The sequence below is a fragment of the Falco cherrug genome, chromosome Z (assembly GCF_023634085.1).
Source record: "Falco cherrug isolate bFalChe1 chromosome Z, bFalChe1.pri, whole genome shotgun sequence".
Taxonomy (NCBI): domain Eukaryota; kingdom Metazoa; phylum Chordata; class Aves; order Falconiformes; family Falconidae; genus Falco; species Falco cherrug.
In genome coordinates, this window is record NC_073720.1 from 2,827,241 (window position 1) to 2,849,042 (window position 21,802).

At 47.4% G+C, this 21,802-nt stretch overlaps 1 protein-coding gene across 2 annotated transcripts in view; it reads left to right on the forward strand.

The window, feature by feature from the left end:
* The first annotated feature begins 5,061 nt into the window (after positions 1-5,061).
* MYO5B (myosin VB) overlaps positions 5,062-21,802 on the forward strand; it is a 148,950-nt gene continuing 132,209 nt past the window's right edge. For both annotated transcript variants that reach the window (XM_055698330.1, XM_055698329.1), the window contains exon 1: positions 5,062-5,190. In XM_055698330.1, coding sequence (XP_055554305.1) covers positions 5,164-5,190 — 27 coding nt within the window. In that variant the 5' untranslated portion in view covers positions 5,062-5,163. The remainder of the gene's footprint in view (positions 5,191-21,802) is intronic.

The window sequence follows — 21,802 nt, forward strand, 5'->3', positions numbered from 1 at the left end:
AAACAGTATCAGTGATCCTAGCAGAGCAGCCCAGCTAATTAGGTGTGTAAATGGTGGAAGAACCTGGCTCGGAGATGTTGCCCTGCTGAGGGGCAAAGGAGTGTGGTGGGGTTTTATTCTTTCTTACAGACAAAACTTCTCTGAGAGCAACTTTCTGAGATAGCAGGTGAAGAGGCAGAAGTTCACCAGCTGCTACCATCCAGACAGGTGACTAGACAGAGCAGAGCCTCTTCATGTCTAGTTCCTTCAACTTGAATCCAAACAGGATCTGTCTCCTACAGACACAGAGAAAGAAAACATTCATCAATGTGAAAATGCTGCAAAGCAGGAGAGGTGGCTCATTAGTCAGGATGTCTGGTCCTTGCACGGTGCTTTTCAGCCGCAGTCTCCAAAGCTGTACAGAGGACTTCAGAGCTGCTCCTCCTATTTTGCAGGTGGGAAATGCCATCCCAGATAATGGAAATAGTTATAGTTTAATCAGTCCGGAGAGCTCAGGTAGTCATAGGTCTCTGCTCTCACTGCTGGGTCAAATCGGCAGAATGATTAAGAGCTTAATTTCCTGGTCTGCCACAGACTCCTGGTATGGCCCTGTGCAAGCAATGCAGATTTTTCTTTACTACTGTGACCTGTCCTTGAAAAATGAACATAACAGCACATTCAGAATTTCAGGATTAATTAAAGGACGTTATTAAAGGCTGTGATACTGTCATTAGGTACGCCCAATATGAGAGGCAAAAAATACCACTTTGGTGAGCTAGGTGAATTTGAGCTATCCAGAACCATAATGAATCCTTTTTTAATAAAATAATAACTCAGACAAGGTGGTCAGAGCTACAAGCGTTTATAAAGTGTCTGAGCTCCTGCTCCTGGAGGCAAAACTCCTCTGCAATGAACATGAAGTCTGCACAAAAATATAAAGATCAGACTGGGAGAGGTTTGCCTTCAGCAAAAATTAATTCCCATGGGATAATGGGCAACCAAACTTGATATCTGTGGCTGGTGAACACATTGTTGGGGCTGACCCCTTTGCTGCTGAGTGCTCTGTAGACCTCAGGTTAGCTGAGAAGAACAGATAAGACTCATACCAGGCTGCTGAGTGGCTTGGTGGGTCAGCAGACTCCTCCCGCTGCCCCTAACAGTCAGATGAGTGAGTGGTAAGAATGATTTTGTGTGTCAAAGACTGAAGAATTTCCTTAATCCTATTGATGTCCATCTTCTTCCAGTTCCTTTAACATCCTCACAGTAAACTGGGCAAAGAGAGTGCTGACTAGCACGTTTCAAAGGGTGGTTGTGCCTTTGCCTCCCTCCGACCAGCTCTCATGTTAGATTTGTGACTTACAGCACCAGCCAAATGGATAAATTGCAGCTTACAGGTCTTGAGCATCTCAGGAGTGTTAGATACTACTCATACGTATGGTATTTTACACCAAGTGAGCAATCCTGGAGCCAAACTGTCTATTAAATGGAGAGCACAGGGACACTGATGCTAAGTGAAGCAGCCTGGTCCGTGGCTAGGTGACCTCTCCCCACACCAGGGCTGTGAGCAACCCAGAGATGAAACCACTGGCATTTAAAACCCAGGCAGTTACAGCCTCTTCTTTATAAAGGTACTAGAGCTTTGAAAAATATTCTTTCCTGTGCTTTTTTTTGAATTACATTTTCCACGTTGACGGAGGAAGAGCGGAGGTGTGGAGCATGTGGGTGATTTGCCTGTGGCAGAGCTGGGAATGCCAGCCCCTGATCACATTGTCCCAGACCCACTGCAGTGTTTGAACCCCCAGCACTTGCCAAGGCTGTAAGACTTCTCCGTACCCACCTGTCTGCTCCCAAGGGCTTTTATACTGATGCTTTTGGCCATGCATGAGGCATTGAGCTGGGAAGCAGTTCCTGGTGCCCCGTGGCATGACGCTAGCTTAGTCTCTGCTCCCTGGGGCTGGGCTGCAGGCTCCCACGCCTGTGGGAGCACCTTCAGGGCTGGAGGCTTGCTCCAAAGCTACATCTAGCTTTGGACAAAATCAGTTTTATTTGCAGGAAAATCTACCTGTGTTAATTATTCATTGCTTTAACACCTCAATTAATTTTTCATTAACACAGGTAGGAACATCAGCTGCAGAAACAGCCAGTGCAACCCTGCCCAGGGTACAGCCCCAGCCAGACCCAAGGATCATGTCCAGACGTAGGATGTGGTGACTTCTGCACAACCCAGGAGGACGAAAGTCTGGATTCGAGTCTTTAGGATGCCTGTGCATGCAAAAATTCAGGATCTGGGGTTGTGTTTAGCAACAGTCAACTCTGTCCTAATGACATTTGGAGCTGTCTGAATTGATGCCCTGTATTTCCACATTACCTGCACAAGGGGTACCACATACAAGAGACATCCAGCAAAAGCACAAACCTTTCCCTGCAAACTTTAAAGTACATGCACAGAGTTTAAAGTACTTTGAACTGTGCAGATATTGCCACCGATTTTGAAGAATAAGGTTGACTCAGCTCTCATTTTACCCCTGGCCATGCACACTCTCAGCAATAGATCCTGCTGTAAAGTACTTCTGTGGAGGATTTCGGGATGGGGTTGTCAGTGTTAATGCACTGCTCGTGTATTGGAATTCAGTGCTGTAACTGTAGTTTGGGGGTCGGGGGATTTCACTGCAGAAATGCTGTTTTTTCCTGCCCATCTGAATTCAACAGCAAACTGGCCTTTGCTCCTCTACCTAAATAAAACCCCAAAGCTGACATAGAACAATGGGGTGGCTGTTGCAGAGCAAATAACTACACTCCTAACCTCCAGTTTCAGCCACAGCTCCCTGCTCACTTCACTGAGCCCTCCAGAGTCCCTCACCACTCCATGCCATCATCTGTACATCCGTCTGTCCCTGGGGTCTCCATATGTCATGGCAACACAAGGACAAGCCTGGACCTGTGAGCACTGGAGGAGCACGTACATCTCCCACACCTGTCCTGTACTTGCAAGGAAGCCACTGGCTCTGCTTAGAAGAGAAAAAAGCCCTGGTATTTGGTTCATTTTAACCTCTAAGCACCTTTGACATGAACACAAGAGGTGGTACCATAAAATGCTATTTAAGAGCCAATGCTCATTAAATATTATGATCAACACAAGTTTTGATTCCCAAATGAAAAGAAGCTCTGTCCTGCAGGAGACAGTTTCCAGCAACTCAGCACTTAGGATACACTTCAGGGATTTTGTATGTGGTTTTGGGTTTTTAGTTTCTAACTTTAATTAAAGTTTTAGATTAATGGAAGATCACATATGGCACCAGCCGGTATTTCATGGGAATGGCTGTGCTTTGCCTCTGGGCTATCACTGCTACCTAGGCTTCACTGAAAACTTTGTTCCTGGTTGTGCTGGTACTTCACATTTTGCTTCTACAGTTGATTTAATAAAAGGAGTGGAACAAGTTTTGTTTGCCCAACAAAGCTATCTTGGAGGCTTTGCAGAGATTATGCTGTCAAATGTGTTACCCAGGGTAATTTCCAGACAGGGTGCAGGTTTTTCTCCCCTTCTTTGCTCCATCCCAAATTTCCCCCCCAGTCACCTGCTATTTACTTGGATTCATCAAGAACATCAGAGCTGGAAAATAAAGGTATCTGCACTGTCGGCTGTACTCCCACCAAATCGGTGCTGTTCCCTATCAGGCTTTGGGGTGGCTAAAGGAAATATATGATGAAGGGAGGGTTTCGCTGCCCAAGGGATGAGGAGCAGATGGTGAGATGCCACCTGTGATGACTTTAAAGAAAGGCTGTGTGTGCCCTGCGGGCGGCACAGCCCAAAACCACAGGAAGGATCCCCCCTTAAGGAGTGAATAACTATGGCAGAGAATAAGCCACAGTCTTCAGGATTATGATTCTTTCTGCACAGTCTTTAAGGAACTCAGACACTTTTTGCTTTAGGGCTGGCTTCATTTCATGCTTTGCTATAGCCTTAAGGTGATCCCATGATGCTTTGCACCGTCTTTCCATCTGACATAGAAAAGACATTTTTCTCCAGAAGTGATTTCAGTTTTAGGGAGAAAAAAGTTGATTATTTTTACTGTGCCATGAGTCATGTTTTATGCCTTAGTTAATATGCAGAATACCTTGAATGATAATAAATAGTAATAGTGATTAATAAGGAATACCTTGTAATTTGCATCATCCTTCTTGGGCTCAAAAAGCGCTGTATAAACATGACTTGAAGCACATGGTGGTGACATGGAGTGAGGCAGCGTGGCCACGGACTGACAGGCTGGCGACAATTTTTGGCTGTTTTTGCTGAAGAAACCATCCCAGCCATTGGTGTAGGGTGGAGTGCCTGACACACAAGCAGCACCCAAGAGCACAGTGTTGGTGGGGGAACCCAAACCCACCTCCTGGAAGGAGATGAGAGAGAACACCACATCCCTGGTGCATCGCCAACGGGCTCCCGTGGGCAACGCTGCCAGTCCCAGGCACAGGCGTGCCCTGGCAAAGGGCACCCGTTACAGCCGCTCCTGGCACCCCATACACGGGTGATCCCCAGGCAGGGCCTCAGACCAGCGAGGGGCACCTGCCTCGGGCTTAATTACTCTTCTTGCACGGGAAAGGATGAAAAATAGAAAAATAAAAGGGAAAAAACCCTACTGAAGACCAAATATGGTGTGTTTCAGCAGCTCTGGTGAAGGGAGCAAGGCTGGGAGGGCCCTGCCCGGAGCCTGGTGGGGTCCTGAGGATCCCCCACCGAGAAAAGGAAGGAGAGATAAGTATAAAAAAAGGCTTTAAAAAAATATAACAAAAGCTTACACAAGCCATGAAGAAAAGTGCTGGTCCCGCCGCCCGAGCCCGGTGAGAAGCTGCGCCCGCAGGCACCCAGCAGCGCGGAGCGGGAGGGCCGAAGCGGGCCCGAACCGAGCCGAGCCCTGCCCGAACCGAAAGGAGCCGAGCCGAGCCGAGCCCTGCCCGAACCGAAAGGAGCCGAGCCCGAGCCGAGCCGAGCCGAGCCGCCCCATACCTGAGCGGGGCGCGGCAGAGGCGGAGCCGCGCTGCCTCCTCCTCCCGCTTCTCTCGCCGCGCCGCTCACTCCCGTGCCCCGGCCGGCGGCGGCGAGTGTAAAGGTCGGTCGGTCGGTCCGGCGGCGCCGCTGTCTGCCTGCTGATCCCATGCCCTGCACCTAGCCCGCCCGCCCCGGCCATGTCCGCCGTGCAGCTCTACACCGAGGTGAGCGAAGCGTGTGTGTGTGTGTGTGTGGGGGGGGGCTCCTTGTATTTTCGGGCGGTTGTTTCCCAGTCCTGGAGGGACCCACAACTTTCCCCGCACCCCCCGGAACGGCGCTCGTGGAGCGGAAGGGACCCCCCCCGGCCGCCCATCGCCTCACGGCGGGCACCGGCCCGCCCTGGCAGCCGGGACGGGTGTGGTGTTGTCGTCGTCGTCCCCTGGGGTGAGCGATCTCTCCCGGGGTTTCACCCGCCCGGGTGGGCGGTGTGGCGGGGGTTCTTCAGGGAAGGGTGAACTTCGCCCCTGGGCTGCGGCTGTGGCAGCGTTGGCTTCTCCTTTGCGGGGTCTGTCACCTCAGGGGGCGAACGCGCAGCTAGAACACGCTCAGCTCCCCCAGATCCTCACAGAAAAATTTCCCCCCCTCATATTATTAAAGCCTTGGTGCGGAGAGAGAGGTGAAAACAGCCCGTACAAGTGCTGTAACTAGCCGAAATGCTCTCAAGGCGCCCGGTTTTGAGAGTCCAGCTTTCTGAACGCGATCCCCGGGTGGGGGCGGGAGCGAGGCGGCCGCGGGCGGTGGCGGGGCAGGTGACATGGCTGGTGGCCTCGCAGGGTGCCGCGCCGCCGGGCCGGGGCGCCCTGTGCCGGCCGGGGGGCAGCCGCCCGCCCTCCCCGTTGCTTCCCGGAGAGAAACCCAGATTTGCTTCTGAAAAGTGTGCCTTGTGGTAATGGGAGGCTCGGGTGGTGATTTTTAAGCAGAGCCTGGGATCTAGGCAAGATACCACTTTTTCAAATTATTTTTTTAAATCATTTTGTGGCTGTGGGATACTGAGGGAGCAGCGGCATTCCTGGCGCTGTTCGGGCTTTTCACCCCTTTCCCAGTGGGAGGTTTGTGTCCGGAGAGATCTTTGCTGGTTGACTTGGCCTGATGAAGGAGCTCCTCGCAGGCACCCGGAGGCCACCCGGTGCGGGCTCGTGCGGAGGGAGCCCTCTCCCCGCGCTCCGCGGCTTCCCGAGGCTACTGGGAGTGCTGCGGGCAGCCGGGATCCAGGGAATGTGCTTAGTAAAAGCCATCAATAACGCTAGGCAGGGGCTCATCGAGAAAAGTGCTTGGCTTCAGAACACTTTTTGCTGAAAGACTGTAAAGTGCCAGCATCATCTACTGTCATAATGAGAATTTTAGTGTTTTAAATTCTTCCTTTGACCATGGTCAGTGTAGAGATGCTGCCAGATTGGCACCAGCCCTCTCAGGAAACTGCTTTTTGTCTCCGTGCCAGTCTTCTGGGCTTAACTTTGCTGCAGATGTCTGCTTCTGTAACTCGTTTCGCGGACAGCTTTTATGTAAAATTGGGGGGTGCCACTTTTTTTTTTTGCCATCGAAATCAAACAGATGAAGGATGAATTGTGAATCTGGTAGCCCCTCCTTTGAACCTGTGGGAATTTAAGAAGCCCTGTTGGATTGAGTTGGGCTGTCTGTGAGTGAGCTAACCCTTGTCCTTCTCAGGAGCTCTTCAAAAGCAAAGTGTCAGGTTTGGAAAACGTTTTTCCATGGGATAAGTCTGAAGTGGAGCACGTACAAGCCATGGTTAAACTGCTTAGATGTGCTGACCACAGTGTCTCATTGGATGAATGCGTGGATGCAATGGCAAGTATCCCTGGGGAGGAGGAAGGCTGGCTGCAAGTGCTGTATTACCCCTGTCTGTGGGCTGGTTCTAACAACCAGGTTAATTGATTCTTAACTCAAGAATCAGGTAATTAACCTATGTTGTATTTTTATGCTAACTTGGTTAGGTTTATGTTCCCATTCATCTGTTGAATGGGTATAAGGTGGCTGCTGGGGCACTGCTTGTGATCCTGGCTGCTGTACAGGGACTTTTTGATGAGGCACTTGAGAAGCGATGGGCATTTGGTGACAATCTGTGCATGCTGTTAATTTTTAATTTATTTTGAATAATAAAAAAGACCTTTTGATGAGAGCTGATGTTTCAGTGCTGGCCCTTCTGCTGGTGTCTGTCTGTCATGTGATGACACTTTAGAGACACAGCTGTGGTGGGGCCGTGGATGGTGCCTTAAACCCATATGAGTCTGTCATCTGTGGGGCTGAGTGGTGGTGTTGCGGTGAAATTTAGGGCTGTCGTGCTGGGCTTAGAAGCAGCAGGAAAGTGTTCTCTGTGACTTTGAGTATATAAGAAAAAGAGCACAGAAGGCTTTAAAAAACCCCAACAAACCCAACAGCCTGAAGATGCCGAGTCTGATGATGCCAGTTGCTGACGAAGGTCCTGAAGATGAAGCAGATAAGTTGCTCTGTAGCCTGCTCTTAGCATTAAGGAAGGTCCCAGTGCTGGCTTGCACGTCACCTCTGTGTGCATGGAGGTGTTTGGCCCTGTGGCCTGTAGCTCTGCTGGGTGCTTACAGCTTGTATATGGTAGAGGCTTCCAAGAGTGTGGTGTGGAGAAGACAACCTGCTGTGGTGGGCTGCCCTGCCCCGATCAGTCGGGTGCTGGTGCACCCTCTGCACATGGCTGCTGGAAGATGCTTTCACGGAGTAGCTGGGCAAGGGAATGAACAGAGAAAAGGAGCGGGGAGGAGCAGGAGAGCTTCAGTGGGGTGTTACCATGCAGGAGATGGCTTTCCAAGTGCAGAGATAGGGCCTCCTGGATCACCTTGTTGGCAGGATGAGGATAAGTTTTTTTGAGGGAAGGCGGACAATCCGGCTTGCTGGAATCAATACAGCTGTTTTGCCAAAAGCCTATTGATCAGATGTGCAGTGTTGCGTTAGCACAGCCACAGTGGTACCTCCCTTGGAATCCTTCCTTCTGCTGCTTGAACCAGGAGGAGAGAAACTGTTGGGGAGCCACTTCAGAGTGGCTGAGTGAGGTCCTCGCCCCTCTCCTTCCTGCTGGGCTGTTATGTGTTGTGTAGAGAGCCCTTAACTTCCACTTGATGCTTACAGAAGATCTCCAGGGACATGTTGTATTTTCTTGGTGCTTAAGTTCATGTTTGTTAAACCATGCTGATAAATTTGCTGTGTTAGACTCAACGCTGCCCTGAGGAGCACTTAAACTGGAGAGGAACCCATCCTGGAAACACCAGCAGCTGTGAATTGCTGGTGGAAGCCCTTCCCATGTGATGTCCCATCTATGCCCCTTTAAGGGCAGGGATGACTGGTGTTTAATAGCCCCCATCAAATGAGGTAATTAGCAGCTGTACCTAATTACAGGCATGAGAGTAGTTCCAAAACTGCATCAACCTTCAAGCATGTAGGACTCCACTTGGGTAAATAGTTATGGGGAGACCATTGTAATACTCTTCTCACTCCTGATGCAGTACCTGGGGACTTCTGGATTACCTGGCTGTGGATTTCATTCTGTTGCAGAAGCAAACAGGAATTTAATGTGACTTGTGTCCCAGCAGAAGAGGAGCTGTATGCTACAGGGTGCAAACCTGGTCCTGGAAGCTGCCAGCACCAGTGCGTGCAAGAGGAGCAGGGGAGGTAGTGGCATTGAGGACTCCTGCTTACAAAATCTTGTTCCAGATAGAGAATTGGTGGAGTTTTGCATAACCTCTGTATCACCTGGTTACCCTGAGCAACCATCTTTCTAAGGCTGTCCTGCTGCTGCCACCATGTTCCCAGGGTTCCTGCTGGAGCATGGTAGCGGTGGAACTTGCCCAGCTGCAGCACTGCCCAGCCAAAGTGGTTGTAGCTGGGCAGGGGAATTTCTCAAACCCTATTTAGCTGAGCCAGGAGGCAGAGGCAGCTCCCTGTGTGCAACGATCTTTCTTTCCTCTCCAGCCGGAGAGCCCTCTAAAGAAACTTGTTGCTGATGCAGCTAAACTACAGCCAAGGTAACTGCAGTCCAGTCCCTGTAAGCCTGTGCAGATGCCAGCGTTACTCTGTAATGAGATAACAGGGATGCTCTGCTCCTGTGAGCTGAGTTTTGGGTGGGATGGAGGGAGGACATTGCCCCTGGAAGATGCAGCCTGCAGCAATGGCTTGATTTGCGGCATTAAACTGGAGATTAGACTAGTTTGTGTAGCTAGCCTTCGTTACTATAAGGTGAGGCTCTTCATGTTACTAAAACAAATACAATTGCTTTTGCTTCTGGATGTTCTGCTCTCTTAAAGGCACTTCTTAAAATATGTTAATTGTTAATTTAAGTGTAGCCTCTGAACTTCATGCAAAATAGTGCTTCTGCCAGGCTAGGGAATCACCAGTGCCTTTCTGCTCCTGGGGTGTTATGCAGCTCAAGATATGCTCTTGAGAGCGTTTGCAAGCTCTGGATGAGTAAGAGACCAGGGTATTTTTTTTTTTTTTTATTTTGTTTCCTCCTGTTGTGCTAAGTGACTGTTATTTGCCAAGTATTTTTTAATAGATGATAGAACTGAATGCATTAAAAAAATCCTAATGGCTAGTGTTGGGTATAGAAAACGCTCTGGTTTTTACTTAAAGTTGTTGTATTAAATAAAGTAGCTGGAATGACTTGGTGGCTTCTTTCCCTGGGAAGAAAATTTTCAAAAGCGAACAAATATTGCCAGTGTGATCACACACTGATTGAGTCAATGAATTGGCATAAACCTTCTGGCATAAAACCTTTCTGAAAATGATTTATTATTCAAGGCTCGGGGAGGATTCATCCTTAGTGAATGCCTATGTGCTGTTTTGGGGTTGAGGGGCAGCTGGGAAGAAGAGAGAAGATTTTGTGTGTTTTGTGTAGAGAAAAATTTCCAGGAATAAGTATGGGGCAAAGGGGAAGTTTGGGGTTCAGTCCCAGGACATCATGGGACCTTTGGTGCAGAGCTCCTGAACTCCTGCCTCTGCCATTTGCAGCTGCTGGTAGGAAAAGCAGGTTATACTTGAAGGGGATTGGTGGTTTTTTTTCTGTCTTTATTTTAGATTATGAGAACACGTCTCGGTTGTGCCACAAAGGACAAGGACGACTCGGAGACCATGCTGGGATTTTTATTTAAAGATGGGGCTGTCTTGCTGAAGGAGCCAGATCCATCGGCATCCCTGGGCTCCTCCTGATCATGCCTTATTACTAGCTGCAGTAGCAGAGAGAAAATAATTGAAATGTACAGCAAGATTGCTCCAGCCAGCTCTCTGCACCTGCAGAGCATGCCAAGGGCATGGCCACCTCCACAGCACCTTGGGGACTACCTTGACTTCCCTGGGGACAGCATGGGGGAGAGAAAAGCAGAGCCAAACTTGGGGGGTTAGATGCCATTCAGTCCACCCATTATAACAGCCTTGAGTAGATGCAAGGGAGGTGTGAGATGTGTGTTGGTGTCTTTGTGGGTGTTTCACTCTTCTGAATGCGCAGGAGATGTCCGGAGGTCACCCCATGGTTTCCTGGTGCTGTGCAGATACATACCCTGCTGCAGGGAACGGCGTACCCGTGGCTTTGTGCTGCAAAAATAACTGGTTTTTGTTATTGCAATTGTTCATCTCAGTTGTGCATTTAATAGCGCCTGTGTTGAGGTTAGATTAGAGCCACTGAGCTATAAGAAACATGGAGCTCAGTGCAGGTGCTGGGGCACAGCCCCAGCAATGACTCTGGCAGGCTTAATCAGCTTGATTCCTGCTATATGCCCTCTTGCTGGTAGGGTTTAGGTAACTGCCTTTTAAAAAAATGATCAGGGGAGGAATTCTTAAAAATACTGTTTAAGGGTGTGAAATCGAGGGAGGAGGCTGCAAATCCCAATACACACAAGCCCAAGTTGCAGCAATTTGCTAGTTTAGTTCCTAGGTGAAGGGTGGAAACCTGGGGACTGGTAGGTCCAGAGCCTGAGGTAGTGCATGGCTTGTGCTGGTTCTTATGGGATGAGTTGGTCCTACCCTTTTCTGCCCTGTGGAAAGAGTGTGTTTGTCACAGGCAGCCTGGCTGCTGCTGAGGAGTGCATTTACAAGGTAGGATTTTTGCTCACTTATTCTCTGCTGCCAATACCCAGGTGTAGAAAATGGTGACCCTGAACATGAATGTGCACGTACCTTCTGATGACCATGAAAGAAGGCTATATATGTTTGTATCTATATTTTTTTTATATATATACATGTTTGAAGCTGGTCTCAGTTTGCTGTAGGTGCAGTGCAGTTCTAGGCATGTTGGGCTTTTAATTTACACATCAATTGGTTTGTAGCTCTGGCCAAAAAAGGAGTAGTGTACCCTTACTGTGATAGCTGTCTGGCAAGGAAGCCACAGCAGTAGTCTAACTTCAGTGTGAAGGTGGACTTTGCACCTTCTGAGTTAGTCAGCGGTGTAATAAATAGCAGGTAGCGTAGGTGAAGCCCTGGGTTGTTTTTTTGTTTTGTGGTTGGCTTTTTTTTTTTTTTTTTTAAGGTGGTGTTATTTTCTGCTCTTTGACCTGTTCTGCAAACAGAGGCATTTTGTGGCAGTTAAAGGAATACCAGTATGAACTACAATTCAAGTCAGGAAAATGACTGCTTTTACAGCAGCGAAATCTCAAGCTTTGGCAGGCACTGAAATGTTTGCAAAACATTTTAGTGAAGAATTTGCTATTTAGCGAAACTGAAAAAAATTGCTGTGAATTTTCCGTGTCTTGTATTGGTTGTGTAAAGCAGTTGCCCTTGTATGCCTCTGGCCCACTGAAAGACACATCTCGTGGGGTTGGGTTGGGTTTTGGCTTAGCCTGGTCCTCCAGAAATGAGCAGAGACCTGTCCAGAGATGATGGTGGGACTGGTGAGTAGTGGGCTTCACGTAGCCTTTCTCGTTTGAACAACTGGAGTCATGGTAAACTCATCGGTTTTACTAATGACGCTGTTAAGGATTTGGTACTTCTGCTCTTTGCCTTTCCTGGAGTATTCGGAGGATTTGGAGAGGAACATCCCTGCAGGGAAGAGCTTGCACCTTGGAAATGTGACTTTTCAGCTGTGCTCTCCTCTTGTCCTTGATTTGTCTGTGTCCAAAGTCTTCTCCAGCCAACTGAAACCTGTGAGCCATGGGAATGGGTTAAATGTGTCCAAGGCTGAACTATAGGACTACAAGAACTATAAGCAACGCTGGTCTATAAACTCTTACTATAAGGAATATAAGCCCTTAATTGCAGGGTATGGCCCCGAACCCGCAGCTTGGTGCAGGTCCTCCAGAAGCATGGGTTCCTGCTCCTGACCTGCTGTGCCACCATCCTTCACCGTTGTTAATGAAATCCCATTTGATTTTTTTTAAAAAAATAGATTTATTTTCTCCTCCATGAGAATTTTTTTTTATACTGGCATTTAGTCCCCTGTACTCGTCCATCTGAAGCTGGTGGTGCTGTTAGGACATTCAGACCCTGCTCTGGCAATTACAGCAGGTCACCAACGATACTGTGTAACGCATCTTGCTGCCCTCCCCAATACTATTTAAGGTGTAGGGCAGGCTGTAGGGGATACCCTGGCCATGTCCTCCTTAATGCATGGCCATCACCACCTCCTTCGGTCCATGTTTCGTGTTCCCATATGGGCATTGGTGGTGGTACCAGTGGGGTGGTTTTGTGTTGGTGTGCTCCGGGTGTTTGGTGCTAATGTGGCTTGGCTCCGCAGGAGGAGGTTTGTGCTGTGTCCACCTGTCCATCCTGATTTTTGGATCTTCCCATTGGCTGTCATGTGTCCTTCTGCCCATGTGTCCCTGTTTACCACATGCTTCCAGCTTAGCTCTCCCTTGAGAATTTCTCTGTGCCTGAGATTGACCTTTCCACCCATGACTGCTTCCCATCCTGCTGAACCTCAGGCAGCCCTGTGGGGCTGGTGGGCTCCATGAGGTGGTAAGTTTCACTTGGTGATTCCACTGAGGTGTGGAGCTGGTGCTTAAACCCGGATAATCCTTACTCTCACCCTTCCCATGAGTCATTGCCCCAGCTGCCTTACAATAGTCTCACCGAGGTGTGAGGTGCTGGTAGGATGTGCTAACCACCATTTACAGGGCTGTTGGAGCAGGTTGTGTTCTGAATGAATCACAGCCACTACTTATCAAAATGACATGTTGCATCTTGGAGATGCATTCTGGAAAGTTACCACTCTTCAAAGTAAAAAGACCCTTAATATATTTAAAGATGGGTTTTTAAAATCATGGGGAATGGTGATGGGAATGTCCGTTTTCTTCTGAAAGCCCTGCAGGGATGATTTTGGGTGGCTCAGGCAAACCTCCAGCTGCCAAATCCCTGAACAGGCTGGACATGGGCAGGCAGCTGGGGCTGCCAACGTGTGTGGTAGCAAATGAGTGTTGAAAACTGTTTTAAAAAAAATAAAATAAAATTTGAATCCCTGTGCATGCTGAGAAGCTGGTCCTTGGTGCTATGCCCCACGTGAGCAGAAAGTCAGCGTAAGCATATCTCAAGGCAGCGAGTGGATGCAGAGATGCAGAGATGATGGAAGCTATAATTTTCAATCTAATTAAGCTGAGTAACTCCCTTGTGTATTTATGCTTCTTAATTACTTTGAGCTCTAATAACATGGGTGCTGTGGGTATTGCTGTTTCTTGAGCAGTGAGTGTGATGTCCAGCTGGAGTGGAGGAGCAGTACCCACTGAGTGCTTTGGGGATGGCGTGGGTCTCGGTCAAGGACAGTTAATCTCCTGGTGGGGTAGGGATGGGGAACTGAAGGTGGCTTTCATGTGGCTGTGCTGGCTTACTGTGGTCTTGGATTGGTCCCACATCTCCTGATAGGACTGTGTGTCCTGTTTCAGGGACAAAGTGGAGGTGTAGGAGAAGAAGGTCCTGCCCCAGACCCACACAGACCTCAGCAGGAGGTGGATGTGTGAAATAACAGTGTGGTTCTTGCCAGCCTTTCCCATGGTTGTGGAGAGCCTGTTTCTGGCTCAGCTGATGCCTGGTTTCACCACTACATTCAGTGGCAAAAAATAAAATAACAAAGGAGGTGAAAGACCAGGTGGTCCTCATCCAGTGCTTGGTCAGTGTCTCCTGTCACCGTGCTGTCCCCTTCTTTCCTGTCTCCACCTGCCCTTGTAAGAAATGACTTCTCTGCTGGATAGACCATGAGCACCTACCTGCACTGCCATCTTGTAGCACCAACAAGGCATGTTTTGGTTGAAACAAGAACTTTAATGCTGCTAAAAAGTTGTGGAAGCCCCATCTACACAGGGTGTCAGCATTTCACTTTGGGGCTGGTGGAGAGCTGCCCTCAGGGGTGTCTGCCATGTCTTCCCTACTCTTGAGTACTGGGGTTTTCTCCCCCAGGTTCTGGTGTTGCAAGGAAGGAGAAAGAAGGGGTAAAATTTGGATGTCTTAAGCATACAAATCTGAATTCTAGAAAATACTTGTGCTCAATTTTAAAGGGCTGATGCTTTGGGTGCAGCTTGTGGCAGAAACAGCAGTGGATTTCAGCCTCACAGTGCTGCTGCTGCCCTGGGGGTGCTTTCTGCTGCCCGGCCCCTCGCCTGCTCACCAGGAGCTGCTTTGAAGCCTTGTGTGCTCTTGCTGTGCCAAAATAAACTCAAAGAGTCGAGGCTGTCGGAGCTAATCTTCATCCTTTTGTGCTTTGCCCTCCCTGGTGCTGTTTTGGTGAGCAATGGCTGTGCTCACGCCTGCTTGTTTTAGGGAAATCCCTCCCCAGCATGGGAGCATGGGGGCTATCCTTGTGGCAGTAGATGGACGTGAGCAGTGCTGCCCAGCTTTGAAACACCTGAAATATCCACCTGCTTGACCATCACGGTAGGCCTAAATCATCTTTAGTAACAAAACTTGCTTGAATTTGCCTTTCGGCACCTGACACTCCATGCTGGAGAAGATGAGATGGCTGAGGCTGCTTCAGGCTGGGAAACTCCTTGCAGCCCCAAAGAGCAAGCTGTGAGCAGGCTTTTCCTCCCCAAGCACTGCTGCACTGATGGTTACATCCCAGAATTCAGCATCAGGCAGAAAAACTGCTGATGTTACCCAAATGCGGCCTCCTTGAGGCCCCTCTTTTTGTCCAAGGAATAGTGTGGTGCAGAAGGCTGTATTTTTAAATAAAAAAAGTCAATTCTGTTTCTGAGAACATCCTATTTGGCAATGCCAAAAAGTCTGTAGACTCTCCAAGATTTCACTGGGGTTTTTTTGGTTTGGGTTTTTTTTTTTTTTTTTAATTTTTGGCTGAAAAGGGTGCTGTCTCCTAGCAGTCTTTGCTCTGGTACAAAGTTTCAGCACTGGAAGGCAATGTGAAGTAAATCAGCGGAACGCAGACCCTGCTGTTGCTTGCTAAAGTTTGCCCGGATCTAGTCTAATTGCCAACCTGGTAAGTACTTAGAAACTCCAGCTCTTTTCCTGCAGGGAAGGAGCTCAGCCCAATATCCAATCCCTCTGGCAGTACTTGTCCCAGCTGAGCATCCTGCTCGGGTGCTGGCATCCTTCTGCTCCAAAAGATGATATTTTTGAATCCTTTGGATATAAATTGTGCCTGAGCAATTTACTTGCTGTTGTATCCCAATTTTAAATGGTATTTTCTTCTTTAAGTAGCAGGTTTATTGGTTTTTTTTTTTCCTTCTTTTTCCTTTTAGTCTCAGATGACTCTGCTTTAATATTCATTCATTTGTGAGGTATTACCCAGATTTAGACTGTCATTAATTTACAGCACAATAGTTTTTGGTGTCCCTGCTTGAAGAGCAGACTGGATGCTGTGGCTTACAGAACATCCCTGGGACTTTAGTGTGCAGAATCCTGTGTATCAGACAACACGTAAGTTAGCTAGGTTTTAGCCTTTTAGCAACTCTGAAGGCAGTTTCTTGTCTCTCCATATTCAGTACTAAAGGCTGAATGTTTCTAAAGGAAGAACCTTGCAACAAAACAATCTTAATTTTCCTCAGTAATATTTTGGGGACAATCTGTTGGTGACTATTTTATCCAGCATGCCATCTCTTGGCTTATAACCCTTTTTGATGTGGCTCATTCAGGGGAAAAATGGCATTACACACTACCTCAATCACTCAGATGTCAGAGAGGATATCGCGTTTGACTAATCAGGGGAAATTTGGGAAGATTTAGTAATGCCAGGAGACATGACCCACTTTCAGATAAACGCTTTTCAGACAATAGAGGTTGTGCTACATGGTGGGGGAGGGAGAAAAAGTCACAGAGTAGAAATAATTAGTAATTATAATTTTGAAATTTTTATTTTCTTGTGCTGACTCTTTCCCAGGCTTGGGATGCATGTTTGCTTTCTTGTTATGTTGTTCCTCAACCCCCCCTCCACCCCCCCCCCTTTGGTTATTTTGGGGTGTGTGTGTTGTGTGTTTTTTTTGTTGGTGTTTTTTTTGGGAGTGTGTGTGTTGGTGTGTGGTTTTTTTGTTTGTTAGAAAAAGAAAATACTGGTACTAACTGGTTGTCAACAAATATGTGTTATCTGGAGATGGCCGTCTCTGGGCTGCAGATGCCAGTCACCTTTGGGATGCCCCTTTGGGCACAGGAGGTGGCTGATGGCTGTCATGATGGAGGGTGTTGGGAACTGTGGTCTAGCATGATGTGGCTCTGGTCTAGCTGTTGGTGACCAGCATTGACTAGGGATGGGGAACCTGGTGTGGGAGTTTGCCTTGAGTGTCCCAGCTCAGGAGGGTGACCACCCTATAAAGTGTGCCTTAAGTACATAAAGAGAGAAGAATATTAATTTGTAAAGCCAGGTTTCTGTGTTTTCTTCACACCACAAACCTTCTATGTGGTTCATCCCTATACCTGTGTTATTGGGGACTTCTGACCAAAACAGCAACAGAAATTGCAGAGGTGTAGTACTATGATGCCTGTGAGAAAGCCATACCTGATGCTTGAAGTTGTAGTATATAAACTTTTTCTTCAAAGACAATGAGAGAGCATTCTTTAAGTAGTAGCTGCATGATTTTCAGCACTGCAAGTTCTGTCAGGCAGCTTGTTGTGGCTGTTCCTTTGTTCAGGGTTTTATCTTTGCAGCTGTATGAGCTGAACAAAAACAACAAAAAGTATGCCTAAAACTTATTATAACCTCTTATTAAACATAGTTTTGTAATCCTTCCAGAGTACAGCAACAACACTTCTGTCTTAACTTCATATTGTAGGTAAACTCTGGCAATTTCTTGCAATTTGCCTTGCTGGTGTGAGTATCTAACACAAGGGAGCAATGTCAGAGCCCACCTGAAAATGGGAAGATGAGTTGTGCTGCATGGGCAGTGGTTTTTTTTGGGGAAACTCCACCTTAAGGCTGTGCTGGAACTTCTGCTGGCTTCTGGAAGGGGATCCAAGTATTTAAAACTTCTATTGTTATTTTTGAAAACAATCTTTTGTATGATCGTTCAGCTGTGGCTGGTTTTTAATTTTTATTTTTGATTTTATTTTTGCCTGTAGCCGTGACTCTGTTGCTGCTCTTCTACAGTAAAAAAGGTGCTCATTTTCTAAGTGTTGCCCAGATTCTCTTGTTTTGAGAGCCATGCTACAACAAGCTTTAAGCATCTTTACCAAGCAAGTTAGTGCCTTCCTGAAGTTAAAGTCTTGCTTCTTCTGCCTTTAAGCTTCAAAGCTAGTAGACTTAACAGTTTTTTGGGTGCATCTCTGTTGGTAAATGCTGATTTTATGTGCTGTTGCTGTGATAGCTGCAAGGTGTGTAGCCCTGGTTCTTTTCTAGATAAATCCATTTCCTTTGCACATATCTCTGGGTTGTTTGGTGAATTGATCACTGGGTATTCATGGGGGCTCTGAACTTCAAATTATCATTGTGTCCCTTGAAATACTTAAGTGCAATTCTGAAGCATTAGCAGCGGATGTTGAAGCCTGGATTGAAGTCATGTGTGATGCTGAGAGCTTGTGTGATCTTTGGATGACTCAGGAGCGATGGTACGTAGTCAGGCAGGAAGGTGGTCTTGCTGCTTCTGTAAGCACCGGTGTTGCTGGTGCCTGCCTGCTCACTCTCACGTGCCTACGAAGCAGATGGAAGGTTGAGAAGAGCTAAAATACATCTGGGATCTGGACAAACCTGTCCTGCAGTCAGGCTAAACTTCAATATAGTTAATTTGTCTGGGAGGGAAGAGCCCGTTTTGGAAGGACTTGGCTCCACTCCTCCTGCTCACACAAAACGTATGTAATTTAGCAAGTCAGGACAGAGCAAAGTGTGGTGGTCAAGGCTTGAAAGAGCCAGCCCAGCAGCTGGATGTGCTGGAAACAAATGCAGGTTTGAACCATGGCTCGTGACTTGAGAGCTGCATAGCTTTTGAAACGCTCCAAGAGACGGAAGGGCCCTGGCTGCATTTGCCTTACCTGCTTTAACCCCATAAACAGCACTGACCCTTGCCTCTTACATGTTTTTTGTCTGATTTATGTCTGCTTTAAAGCTGACTGCTGTGTTAACACAGTTGTCCAGTGCCCATGATTGAGGCTTGGAGGAGTTTCTTGGGAGTCACAGCACTCATCAAAAGGATTCATGTTAGATGGTTGAGCTGGGTTGTGTTAAGGATGTTTTAAGTTGTTTTATGGAAGCAGGCCAGTTAAAAATGGAGACTTAGCTTTGTTCACCCTTTATTTTCAGGTAGAGCTGAAGAAAAACTAAGCCACCAGAAAGCCATGTGTAGGTCTTGTGCTCTGGTAATACACCTGCAGCGAGGGGGTGGGTGGAGCTTCCTTCATCCCATCAACACTTGATTGCACTGAATGTGGGCAGTCAAGGCAGGTGTGAAAGTATGGTAGTGTCATTTAGCCGCTAAATCAGCCTTGAACATTTGTGGGGCTGAAGTGGCATGTGAAATCTCGATCCGTCTCTTCAGGGTTTAGGTGTCCCTTCAGTAACCAAATGCTACTTGTGCTGGTGGCAATGTCTTGCAGCTGCATGCTGGAACAGCATCCTTTTCACCAGCATGAGTCTCACTGAGAGCTTCTCTGGTCCATGAGGATGCTGTGAGCCTGTGGAATTAGAGAGCCCTGAGCTCCCCTGTGTGTGTTTAGAGATTGCTGATCTCTCTACTTATATTGCATGTCCCTTCCACATGCTCAGAGAACTTCCCACTTCAGGAGATTTAAACAGTTTCTGGGGATGTCTCTTGCAGATTGAGCATATGATGCTGGGGATAAATTTGCTGTAGCAATTAAACATGTGTTAGGACCGTTGATAACATTGAACTGCAGCAGTCTGGCTACTGGAGCAGCCCCTACCCTTTCATATCTTGTGATAGGGAGAGACTTGTAACTTGTTTTCCCCTGTGTCGGTGCAAAATGGGATTTGGGCTTTCTTCTGTGCTTGTAAATCCTGAAGGGAGTTCAAAAGTGTAGGAAGAACAAGGAAATCCCAGCTTGTGAGCTTTCCCAGCCAGCATTTCTGGCTGGAAACAGGCAGTGGGAATGCTGAGGTGTGCTGGTTTACTTTCAAACAAAGCCTAGCCTTCTGACAGTGCTTTGCTGGTAGCTGATGGAGAGAAAACCTCTGAGAACAGGCTAAAATATCCTTTAAACAGGTTAAACTGCTTTCCTATGAAAAGAGCTCTTGTGAAAACCACTCCATTGGGTTTCTCAGTGGAATATCAGTGCTGGCAGCCAAAATGAGCTTGGTTCGTGGCTGTGCTGTTCCCATTGGTGATGGCCACTTTGTCCCCTGCTCCTGCATTGCTGTGGCCATTGGTGTCATCTTTGCAGACATTGCAAAGACTTGGGCAGTGTTGTGTTTTGACTGAGGTGGCTTCTCCAAAACGCGTTAGGCTGGCACTTCGATCCACATTGCTGTGGCTAGAAATGCCAGAAAGAGAGGGAGCATGGAAATGTAGGGATTCTGCACCACCTTTGTAGGGGAATGATTGAAATCATCAAGGAAGATCCAACAGGAGGTGACCAGCAGGTCCCCTGGGCACTGGGTCAGGCTGGTTTTGGTCCGCAGGGCTGCTTGACAGGGGGCTTTCCAGTGTGGTGCAGTTACTGCTGGGAACATCCTTTAGCTTTGCATCTGGAAGTGACCCTGTCTTGCAAATACAATGCAGGGAGGAAAGGGAGGACAATGCAGGAGAGGAGGGGAAAGCAAATATTTGCATTTCTGCTGTTTAATCAATCTTGCTGATGCTTTGGTAGGACCTGTTCCTCTCTCATTCAAGTCTCTGCTCTTACTCAAGTATTTCTGAATGTACTGTTTATTTACAGAAAGTGGGTCTTATCTCCACCGTAGCTGGGAATAAGGAGGCTGTGCTCCAATAGTAGCTTTAATAATGCTCTGATAAGGGCTCAGCACTGGCTTATCGGGGAGCAGCAGGGTGAGAGGTGCCGTGGGGAGAAGGAAAACTGAAATGGTGGCAAAGGCTGGTTGGTATTTGGTAGACAGCTTGGCTGGTGCATGAAGGAGGTGAAGAGTTTGGTCCTAAGTTTGGAAAGCACCTATGCACTGCTTATCTCAATATACTGGGAGGAGCAGAGGCAAGGGCATGATTTCTTTGATAAAAACTGAATCTCAATGACTTTTATGTTTATCAAGTCAGTGGTTTGAGGTTATTTTATTCCTTAAACATCCCATACCCCAATTTGTTATGCCTTACTTTCATGAATTATAGCCCAGTAATTAAGGTAACTTGGGGCTTGCATCTGATATTCTGAAATTTCTGGGGAAATGGGTATTGATGATACCTCTGTGGCTTTAAGGGGAAAAGGGAGTTGATTCAAGTGGAGAAGTCTGGGATGTGATGGAAACCTACTTTCAGCTGCTAGCTGAGCTTTGGGTAATTCTGCAGTTGGGTTCCTGGTGCTGCCTCAGTGAGGCCACTGTCCCTGTGATAGTCACTGAGCTCTGCCTACCCTCCTGAGGTGGCCTGAAAAGCAGAAAGCTTGAAATTACAGCTCTTCCGACAGGATAAGTTGATGAGAAATTAACTCCAAATTCTGATTCCTACTCTTGTGGCTTCATTTTATAAATAAATATTTTTATATATATAAATAACCTTTTTCTTAGAATTTCTACTTAAAACTGCTCTGAGTTCAGCTGAAATTCAACATTTAATACCTATTGCTTGAGTAAAGGCTTATAATTGTGCTCAAAGCACAGTAATACTTCAGTTACTTCTGATGTCACTTAGGAGAGCTTTCGTGGGATGCGAGTAGTGGAAAAGTGACTCTTATCTGCGCAGCTGTGTCCAGCTGGGGTGGGGGAACCCTTTTCAGTTCCTCTAGGCAGTTTTGACATGGATGGAGAATAACTAAAGTTCAGATCACGACTTTCAGCTTAATCCTGCAGTCAGGCTTGATGCTTGTGTGTATTCTCAGTAGGCTGGGTGATGGGATCACAGCACAGGATGCTTCTACAGGCAAGAGGTGTCTGTGTTGTATGCCTGAAAAACTGTCTTGATTTGGGGCAAGAAGTCAAAAAGTGCCTTTAACTGTCCAAGTTGAAGGTTAAAATACCTTGGACCTTTGCAGCCATGGTGTGAAGCAGGGCTAAGGTTGCTCTGGGAGTTTTAACTCTGTGTTTCTTAAGCTCTGGGAGTTCAGCTATGTGGGTCATGTTTGGCTTGGGGATAACAGCATCATCATCCCTTTCATCTAAGTTATTCATTGACTGTAATTGTCTGTGAATGGAGGAGTCATTTATACTCTGCATATATGGAAGACGCTGTCTGCTGGTCCCTCCAAAAAGGACCTGTATTTCATTTATTTATGGACACCAAAAATATACCATGCCTTGGTGATGTCTCTCCTGAGCTGCTT